This window comes from Tachysurus fulvidraco, chromosome 11 (assembly GCF_022655615.1).
Source record: "Tachysurus fulvidraco isolate hzauxx_2018 chromosome 11, HZAU_PFXX_2.0, whole genome shotgun sequence".
NCBI lineage: Eukaryota > Metazoa > Chordata > Actinopteri > Siluriformes > Bagridae > Tachysurus > Tachysurus fulvidraco.
In genome coordinates this window covers 15,367,572-15,378,426 of record NC_062528.1, presented here as the reverse complement: position 1 = coordinate 15,378,426, position 10,855 = coordinate 15,367,572, and the positions used below count along the sequence as shown (strand labels likewise).

General features: G+C 37.5%; 1 protein-coding gene across 2 annotated transcripts; it reads right to left on the bottom strand.

Annotated features, from left to right (window-relative positions):
* Positions 1 to 3,323: 3,323 nt before the first annotated feature.
* Positions 3,324 to 7,923, bottom strand: LOC113642446 (large proline-rich protein BAG6-like). Of its 2 annotated transcripts, XR_007144311.1 has the most exons (11): positions 7,880 to 7,923; positions 7,661 to 7,771; positions 6,815 to 6,932; positions 6,157 to 6,386; positions 5,884 to 5,955; positions 5,683 to 5,799; positions 5,340 to 5,518; positions 4,994 to 5,123; positions 4,417 to 4,614; positions 3,629 to 3,738; positions 3,324 to 3,462 (listed from the first exon to the last, which is right to left on the bottom strand). XR_007144311.1 is itself a non-coding variant. In XM_027145971.2 (10 exons), the coding sequence occupies exons 2-10, from the start codon at positions 7,742 to 7,744 to the stop codon at positions 3,688 to 3,690; spliced, it is 1,179 nt and encodes a 392-aa protein (XP_027001772.2). In that variant the 5' UTR covers positions 7,745 to 7,771; positions 7,880 to 7,923; the 3' UTR covers positions 3,489 to 3,687. The 2 variants fall into 2 exon arrangements, 1 of the variants encoding a protein (XP_027001772.2); XM_027145971.2 differs by lacking the exon at positions 3,324 to 3,462 and having other exon boundaries at positions 3,489 to 3,738.
* Positions 7,924 to 10,855: the final 2,932 nt, after the last annotated feature.

Here is a 10,855-nt window from a genome sequence, read left to right as displayed (position 1 = left end):
TGACTGAAACCATTAGAAACCATATACAAAATGATCATTCTTCATGTGTGACAGACATGATAGTTTATGTGAGGTTTTAAATGATGTTTAGTAGACACCTTTTTATTATAGATGCCACCCTTGTGAAATCAAACACCGTGAAAAGGACACAAAAATATATTATATGTTTATGACATATTACTTTATTTATTTACTTATTTCTAACATAATTTTCTCATATTTGGAGCAGTATATATTTTCTATAATGGTGGGCACTCCAGCAGAAGTTATGCCTGTTATATCGGTAAGATAAAATGAAATCAGATCTGAAATGTGCTAGAGACATTTATGTAGTAAAACACACTTTAGTCACTGCACTTTATTGTATTCATACAAAAACACATGACAAAACCTATGTTGTTCTTTCAGCTGCTCCCTGTTCAGGGTCGCCACAATGGATCACATGGTCCACATATTTGATTTGGCACAGGTTTTATGCTGTATGTCCTTCCTGCCGCAACACTCCTGACCGGCTGGACCTGAGAGTTAGCTCATTAGTGACTTTTAATCAAACCCAGGCCATATCAATGAGAGGAGGATATGAACCACCAGAAGGCTCAGACCAGCTCTATCTAAAACAGCCATTAATTCAACAGGAGATTCTCACATTAAATTGACTGACAGTGCCAATTATTTTGCATATTCATGTGTTTATTTGCTTGCCCTTATAGTGCTATTACAGGGCTGTCAAGTGTCACACATTGAGTGTGACTCACGCATTTCGGTCTTTTGTCACGCTCTCCTGCCACACATCGTATTTCTCACGCAGAAAAACTTTTTGACTATTTGTCATATATTTAATAAGCCACAGCACCCAAAATGTATCTGTCCACACCGCTGTCTCTATGGAACCGGGCAGGAATCAAGCGCGTCTCTCCTGGAGTTCTTAGTCGAGCCTGACACTTATCAGCCAATCATAAAAAGAGGCTACACAATAGCCAATCAGAAAATAGTACTATCTGGGTAAAATTTAACGCAACAACCAATGAAAAAAAAATTCATTAGTGAGGCTATTTTCAATGGTCGGTTTGAACATAACCTCAACACGAAACAATCATGACCCTAAAAATGTCTGGGCTTGAGCCGAACTGTTTTAAATGGGAGCAACATTACAAATGATAAAGGAGTCCAAAAAGACAACAAACACTTACAGTAAACAACCCCAGTCATAATCTCTCTCTCTCTCTCTCTCTCTCTCTCTCTCTCTCTCTCTCTCTCTCTCTCTCTCTCTCTCTCTCTCTCTCACTCTCTCTCTCTCTCTCACACACACACACACACACACACACACACACACACACACACACATACACACACACACACACACACACACACACACACACACACACACACACACACACACACACACACACACACACACACACACACACACACACACACACACACACAAATTCATTCATTCATTCATTTTCTACCGCTTATCCGAACTATTCTCGGGTCACGGGGAGCCTGTGCCTATCTCAGGCATCATCAGGCATCAAGGCAGGATACACCCTGGTGGAGATGTCACACTTGCCTGTCTTCAAAACTTGAGAGCCCTGGCTATTAGGTGTGCTAGGATAATAATGCATATAATAATCAGAGGTGCAGTCACAACAAGCTACAGAGAGTAACTCGTTCTAGTGCTGGAGTACATTTCTAGACCCAGTTAAAATGAAACAGTTTCTTCTGGAAAGTCTACACTTCAAGTGGTAAACGTTTGGTCAGCAGCATGAATGTCTTAGACCAGGGGTGTCAAACTTTGGCCCGTGGGCCAAATTGACCCGAGGTGTAATTATATTTGGCCCGCAAATATAATTAGCTCCACTATTACTACAAATCCCAGAATGCCTTGCCACTGTATTGACGTGTAATCACGAACATCAAGCGCCCCTAATTCTGATGGCAGTCATTAACAACCATGCTACAGTCACATCGGGCAAGTTAATTCACCTCCACAAAAATGGCCAAACGAAAGATGGACAATAGGAGCTTTCAAGACAGGTGGGAGGCAGATTATCTGTTCACGTATATAAAGGACAGACCTGTTTGTAACGAAAGAATATAACATAAGAAGACACTATGATATGAAACATTATGAGAAGTATAAGGACCTGGACGCAAAGCAGAAGCCCCAGAACTTGGAGGAGATGAAGAAAAGTCTGGTTTCCCGGCAGACTATGTTCATGAAAGCAAAATCAAAAAGTGAAGCTGTTGTAAAGGCTGTAAAGCTTTATTGTGGCAGCAGAGATGGCAAAATCTGCCCGGCTCTTTAATGAGGGAGAGTTTGTCAAAAAGTGTATGGTCAAATTGTGTGACATGAACATCACTGATGTGTCTTTTATTTCAAATTTATTTTCTTATGTGTTTGTAATATCAAGCTCTGGTTGTTCCAAATCCTGTATTTAAGCAAAACTAAAGTTTGTTTCCATATGAAAAAGGTTGAACAAAGTTGCATTAGTTGAATTTGAGTTTGACACCCCTGTCTTAGACTGTGGAGACAGGTGAGCATCTGTGCCCCAAATGATTTTAGTTGTTCAAATGAAATGTAATGTTAATGACCTGCAAAAAAACAGCGATGTTAGCATTTTCCAGCCTGGGTTAATTTGTACAGCTAGCTGAGTAAAACATTTGATAGTGAGATATTCTGCCACCTTGTGAACGGGACTGGTGTTGCACGTGGAAAGATGGAGGGAACACCCCCCCAACCACCACCACCACCACACACACACACACACACACACACACACACACACACACACACACACACACACACACACACACACACACACACACACACACACTCACACACACTCACACACACACACACCCTCTTTCTCTAGTGTTAGAAGACGTGGGACTTGTCAATCACTGACAGCCACAGAGCTATTTCAGCTTGAGAGAGATTTCTTTACAAGAAAATAAGTATTTGTTTTGTGGAAAGCATTTACGTTTACAGCATTTGGCAAAACCTCTTATCAAGAGTCCATTCAGAGGATATCAGAGATGGGGGACTTGAGTCATATGACTTGACTCAAATCAGACTTAAGTCGCAAATTTGAGACTTGAGACTTGCTTGACAAATATTTAAAAAAGACTCGACTTGACTTTGACTTGACATTCATGACTTGAGACTTACTTGTAACTTGCACATGTGTGACTTACTCCCACCTCTGGAGGACATGTATAATGTTAATGTGTTTGAGGCAACACCTATATGTTTCATAACACGTCCTGTAATGTGTGATGTTCTTGGAACCAGCAAATCTGAGTTTGATCTCCATTCATTTTCTGAAATACAAATCTCTTTAATTCGGAATCATTTCACAGCAGCTCTGATGATGCTTCTCCACCTGGCCTGATAATGACTGTGACAGGATTAACTCGAAGCAGAATCTCTGGTTGTGGTGATCCCAAACAAATATTCTATGAAAATAATGAAAATGAAAATATTCTATTTTATAAGTTTATTACAGCTGCAAAACAAATCCCAGATATAACAATGCATGCATTTTTATTTATAATTTGGATACTTTAAACAATACATAATCATCTAGGTGCAGAAAGTGCTTTAACTGAATAATGTGATTACTGTGGGTTGGGCGTTTGTCCCTGGGTGTTCTGATTGTTCAGCAGGTTGAGGCTGACTTTCTATGGTGGTCTGCCATTAGCTGATATCGTCACTGTGGTCCACAAATTAAGCTAAAAGAATGAATAAAATGGCAAATTATACTTAAATCCACAGAATGATAACTGATGCCTTATTATAAAGTACACACTGCATATCAAAGTTTGTTCAGGTATAAAATGAAAATTTTACATTCATATCTTAATGAACATCTCACTACTGATTTCAACATTAGTATAAAATTTTTAACCTGTCTTTTAATTTTTTTTTTCAGATTTTGTATGAGTTACACAGGCATGAGACATGTAAATAATATAAGCAAAAGTTAAACGAATGAATACACAGTAGTATAATGCTATAGTAGTGACATCAGAATCAGAATCAAGTTTATTGTCAGGTACTATAGGGTCTACATGTACAGGACTTTGGTGCATAGTAATAATAGAAAAAAAGACATATTTTCTAATATTTATGCTTTTTTTCTATTATTACTATGCAACAAATTCCTGTACATGTAGATAATAATAATAATAATAATAATAATAATAATAATAATAATAATAATAATAATAATAATAATAATATAATAATAATAATGTGTAGATAATGCACAAATAATTTTAATGTTAGACATAGTTGCAAATAAAAAGAACATGTTTCAAACGTTTAACCTTCTAATTTGGTTATTTCTCTCAGATTAGATTTCAGCTTTGTCTCTTGTTTATAAAATGTGTGCAAACACTAAATCTTACCTCTATGGGCATGTGATGCACATCTGGTTGCAGAACAGAGGTAGAGTAGTGAGAAATATATGGCCGTATCACATGCAGGTGACGTGGAGGTTCACTCGACAGATTACAGCGCAGATCACTCAGGGCAACCAGAGTATTTCCTAAGAGCCGAAGCGCTTCTCCTACCAGGTTTAGAAAATGCTGGTCCTCCTCTCTCTCCTATGTTTGCATTGTGTCAAACCATTTCTCTCAATTAATTGATGAATAATTAAGACAATTATATAAAAAGAAAAATAATATTCAAGAAGTGAAAATAATTCCGTTAGCTCTGATGCATTAATACTTTTACTACTAATATGATATCAGACAAAGATTATGTTTAGATTATGATTGATTATATTTTTGGTATGACTTATAATACTGCTATAAGCACAACCACCATTAACTCTATATACTATGGGTATTCGTAACTAAAAACCGGGTGTGAAGAGCTTTGATATGAATTACTGATCTAATCGTATAGAATATTATATGGATATTTGCAATAAAAATATTTGCTGAATAATGCAATCTAAGCTGGATAGTTATGACAACATACATAATTGGTGTAATCAGCAGTGGTGGCTGCCTCCAGGATAGAGTGAGCTCTCTGGATGAATGGCTGGAGTCTCTCTTCTACTCTTCTTAGCTCTCCTAACATCTCGACCAGTTCTGCAGGGCTGGGATGGCTGATGGGAACATGTTCAATTCTATCAACTTTACTATGAGTTTAACCAATAATTGTGATCTTGTGATGTTGTGATGTTTAATTATAACCAATAACCTATTAAGAACTATTACCAGAAATAACAGGACTATTTGTAGAGAACTGTGTGTGCAAAATAAGTTTACCATTTTTTCAGTTTTCAAGTTTTGACCAATTCAGTTGCAATGTTAATCCTTACTTTGGGCCTGAAGGGTGAGGAGGTGAATTATCAGTCTGAGCAGAAGTAGAGGATGATGGAGGTGAGCTGGATGGAGGAGGGGATGTGTCCATGGGCTGGACAGAAGGAGATGGTGTAGAGGTGGGGGAAGAAGGAGGATGAGCAGAATCCTGCGCTGAAGAACCATCCATGGGCTCTCCCTATAATCACAGATAGTGAGAGTGACTCAAGAAGTTAGCTATACACAATGTTGCAAAACTATGGGACTTGTTAAAAACATACTCTTTATAACTTCTGTGTAATACAAACAGGCAAATATTCATTCAATAAATGCGATTTAAAAATGTTTTTCAGAGATCTGTACCTCTAGTCTCTGAATCAGGGCAATGGTGTCTCGCAACAAATTTTCAGCCAGGAGAAGCCGCAGCCTGGGTTCACGTTGCAGGTTCTGATCCACATGAACATTCACTGAGCCATTGTTCTAGTAGTGAAAGATATACTTATCATCATGTGTAAAACTTTAAACTAAGACATGTGCTTTTAAATGTCTAAATGACACTCATACCCCACTGCTGCTGCTGACTCGTGTATTTCGAATACCCTCCCAGAGGGCTGCCATTATCTGCTGGATAGACATCTACAGAAATACATAAGCAAATGAAGTTAAAATTTCAGGTGTAATTACATTTCAGCCGCTAAAATGTCTATAGTTAAGGTGGCTATATTTTTTCTTAAGGTACTTACAGGCAGACCTTCCAGTGTGTATAATGTATGTGTACTATATACAAAGACACTGCCATCTTTATGTCTGACTAATAAAGAAAGCCTGTGTCCATACCTGAATCTGCTGAGAGTCCATGCCATTCATAGGGAGATTAACGGTACCAAGCATGACATAGCTATTAGCATTGCGATCATGTGTAGCTCCTTGAGGTATGGCCTGAGGAGTTGTGGTGTTTCCAGTCTGTGAGCCTCCTGAAGTCCCAGGTACTCCTCCTGAGCCTGATCCTGACTGAGTCATCTGAGGTGGCGCTCGCTCCACCAGGTGAATGACTTTACCATTTAAATCTGCAAACACAGGAACGGAAACGTGGTGTGTTCAAATCAAATGCCACAAACAAAACAAATGCAGATTTGTCTTGAGTAATCAACAGCTATCTGCTAGCTTCAGTGCATCTCATTTACATACATCTTAAAAACAATAATGTTTGGTAAATTATCAAAAAAGCTCATTAGAAGAAAGCCCTAATGCTAGAAAGCGTGCATCCAGTATTACATATCAGAATATGAGTGATAGTTGCATCAACCACTTACTATTAATACACTACAGTATATCACCAAAGGTTTGTGAACACTTGTGTTGGTCTACAACAAATTTGGTTCATTCCTGCTGTCAAGTAAGTAAACCACTTCAAGTCAACCACTGGGATACCCCTTAGGGATAAAACAGTACAAAACAACCAGCTCTGTTAAAGCAAATGTCTGAATGCACTCACTGTATTCTGCCAGAGTTTTCTTATCCTGAAGAACTCGTCCCTGGTAGATCAGCCTCTGTTTGTCTACAGGATTTCCCACCGAGGGAGATATATGCTCTTTAAACTCCTTCACAGTAATCTGGGGTTTAAAAAAAAAGAAAAGGTGTCACTTAAGATCTAAAGATCAGGAAATTAAAATGAAAGATTCAAAAGCCAAACATCTTCAGTGCTCAGCAAAAACAACAGTAGCCTTGCCATTCTAATAATTTCTAAAGATAACTTAACCAAGGTGAATGAAAGACTTCCAAGTGAAACCCTTTTAATTACTTGAAAATTATCAAAAAAATTTAAAGATTGTGTTTTACGGTTGTAGGTTTGTGTACGTGGGTGGAAATGAAGTTGGGTTCAGTAAAAAAGTTTCAAATTGTATTCATCACCAACCATTCAGCCATTAAAGACATATATAGAATTAATGCACCTTTAATGCAAACAAAGTCACACAATAGCCTAGAGATTTATTTCATTTAAAGTCTTTAATTATGTATGATAATAATTGATATATATATTATAGGCATAATGTTTTTTTATGGTCAATGTTTTCCCAGACAGGACACAAGTCCAATATGACATGATTTATTTATCTACACGTGTTCAAGTTCCTGAGATTTGGATGAAACCCAGTCAAAGTAAAAGAGCCAGTCAAACAGCTATTATGTATGATAACAATTATAAATAAAGTGTTATGGAGAAATCTATAGTTTAGTGAACAATCTATTTTCTGTATTTAATGTCTGTCATAATGTTACTTGTCTAATATTTAGTAGCACCAATATTTTTTACCTGATACAAAAATAGCAGTTAACTCACCTGAGCTCTCACAGTATAGCTTCTGCTCTGAGAGTCCAGAGTTTTCACAGTGACATCTATCATATAATTTTCTTGCTCCTCCATGGTGCTGCCAGTCACAAGAGTAGGAAACTAGATACAGAATATATTAAATCATTAGTAACTACAGACACACTAGCTAGAGCAACGTGAGCTACAAAGCTACCTAGCAGAATTGCTGTTTCATTAAATGCTACTTACCTTAACGCACGATTCCGAGTTCTGCAGGTTACTATTTATATATAAACAATTCTGAAATCAGAATCAGAATCAGAATCAGGTTTATAGGAGTTGATATGTGTTAAAAGTGTGTTGATGTTGACACACACAAGGAATTTGGTTCCAGCTGTTTTTGACCCTCAAAATTACAGACATAAATAACACTATACTATACAAGACAAAACAATATACAGACTATACTGTGCAAGACAATACAGACGATGTGATACAATATATATAGTATGAGTATTAAATATAAATGCAGACTATACACTGTAAAATCTAACAATCCTGCTAACTTCTTTCTGTTGACTTTACTCAATGTGAAGTTGTTTGTTAACCTTAATGATGTAGATGTAGTAATCCTTACTATTCGTCTTCAAAGTCTGATTTACTCAAATATCTATAGTTACTGTAATATGATTTGTTTGAGTGTCATTTTTTTCCGAAAACCTTTTGGGTATTGGGTCAGTTCCATTCTACTGTTAATCATTTTACCTTATAGTTAGAATTTCCACACCTTTAAGAACCTACATAAGCTAATCCAAACGTAAAAGCTAAATTAATAAATAAGTCAGTAGAGGAAAGAAATGAAATATGAAAAAGAGATAGAAGAATGTGATTTGTTTTAAAGTATGTTAAATATGTTTCCACACAAATGTGTGTAGATAACATTATGAAAAATTATTGTTTAATAATGATGTTACAACCCAGTCTAGGGTTGAGCTGCAGAGTTATAGCTTGGGATTCAGTGATTTGATACAAATTAGCAAAAAATAAAAGACACAAAATAGAATTTCTAAATAAGTGCATTGGGATATTTTCAGAGATAAATAATATATACAACTAACAGTACAATGGGGTCTCTTCAGGGTGGGCCCAGGTTAAAATAATAAATAAAAAAGTCTAATAGTTAGGTAACTATTCTTACCTGAGAGCAAAGAAAAGAAAAATACAGTGGCACTTCCCTAACTCCCTACCAAAACACACAAGGGAAAAAGGAACCCACTCCCAAAGAAAAAAGGGCAGCCACACCCCTACTGCCAGTGAAACAGTGCACAACTTTACAGTGATTGATATATACAGTATACAGTATGTGTGTGTGTGTGTGTGTGTGTGTGTGTGTGTGTGTGTGTGTGTGTGTGTGTGTGTGTGTGCGTGTGTGTGCGTGTGTGTGCGTGTGTGTGCGTGTGTGTGCGTGTGTGTGTGTGTGTGTGTGTGTGTGTGTGTGTGTGTGTGTGTGTACAAAATGTAACCCACAGCAACAAATACAAGGGTAAACCAAGCTCAGAGTCAATACCAGAACAGGAACTATCACAAAAACACAATAACAATAACATAAATCACTCTCTAACAATACAATCAACCACCACTACTAAGACCCTCCACCTTCTTTTTCTGCTTCTTGTTTATATAGAAGATCAGTGATATTGTCATCAATATGGGGGCAGGTTCAGGGCAGGATCAGGGGCAGGAACAGGGGCAGTATCAGGGCAGGATCAGGGCAGGAACACAGGCAGGATCAGGGCAGGATCAGGGCAGGATCAGTGCAGGATCAGGGCAGGATCGGGGCAGGATCAGGGCAGGATCAGGGCAGGATCAGGGCAGGATCAGGGGCAGGATCAGGGCAGGATCAGGGGCAGGATCAGGGCAGGATCAGGGCAGGATCAGGATATTAAAAACCAAACTGAATTCGACAAAGAGAATCTGGGCATATGTCCCTGGGCAGTCAAGGTGTTGACTGAGGTGCCCAATGTTGACTGCATCATTCATCTTACCTTGCTCGGTATGCAAACTGTAGGTCTGTTGATAGTCTGTTATATCTCTCTGGTCCATGGTTGCTGTGTTGACTTTTATCAATTGGTGTGGCTTTTATCAATCTATCTGATTAACGCTGTATATTTTAATGCAATTTGTGACAATATTACTAACATTAGATTTTGTTTCAAAATTTCTAACATATACTAGCTTGCATCAAAAAGACTAAACATAGGCCGTGCCCACTTCCGGTTTAACTCGTTACGTTACCAAAACTTAGCTATTAGTCTAACTAGATAATAGAGATGAATGGAATCGCTGATACAAAGACTAGTATCCGGGCAGTATAATATTTTTGAGATCTATGGAAGCATGTTTCCACCTTGCTTTATATAATTTGAGATAATATCCCTGATACTGCAGAATTGTCCAGCTTTTTCTGCTTCCTGAATAATAAAGGACAAAGTCCTGACTTAATGCTTTGCCAGTATTACAAGAAAATAGCTATTTGTTTTGTGGAAAGCATTTACATTTACAGCATTTGGCAGAACCTCTTATCCAGAGTCCATTCAAAGGACATGTATAATGTTAGTGTGTTTGAGACAACACCTATATGTTTCATAACACATGTCCTGTAATGTGTGATGTTCTTGGAACCAGCAAATCTGAGGTTGATCTCCATTCATTTTCTGAAATACAAATCTCTTTATAATTATTTCACAGCAGCTCTGATGATGCTTCTCCACCTGGCCTGATGTGACAGGATTAGCTCGAAGCAGAATCTCTGGTCATGGTGATCCCAAACACTTGGTGATGTAATTGCAGCTTGAAAATGTGCCAGTAATCCCAGGATTAGTATTATTAACATGCTCAGAGTGCAGTAAACCTCATTTGCAAATCACACACTGCTGTTTCAGAAGTCACTTTTCTACTGGGTTGGTCAGAAGAGCTCAAAGTAGTAAAAGGTTTCATGTACACTATTTATATCACACTACTGTATGTGTTCTTTGAAAATATTCTATTTTCTAAGTTTATTACACCTGCAAAACAAATCCCAGATATAACAATGCATGTATTTTTATTTATAATTTGTAAACATAAAATCAACTCTTTTTTTTAACAAAAAGTCTTCTATGTGCTTTAGCTACATAATGTGGGCTTTAGTCCCTGGCCTGGTTGTTCTGTTTGTTCAGCAGGTTG

Bases quoted from the DNA above. Each gene is read 5' to 3' on its own strand.
- LOC113642446 (XM_027145971.2), bottom strand. From the start codon at position 7,744: ATGGAGGAGCAAGAAAATTATATGATAGATGTCACTGTGAAAACTCTG. The intron at 6,933-7,660 runs GTGAGTTAACTG...TTTAAACCCCAG, and splicing joins GCTATACTGTGAGAGCTCAG to ATTACTGTGAAGGAGTTTAA. The intron at 5,519-5,682 runs GTACAGATCTCT...CTGTGATTATAG, and splicing joins CCCTGATTCAGAGACTAGAG to GGAGAGCCCATGGATGGTTC.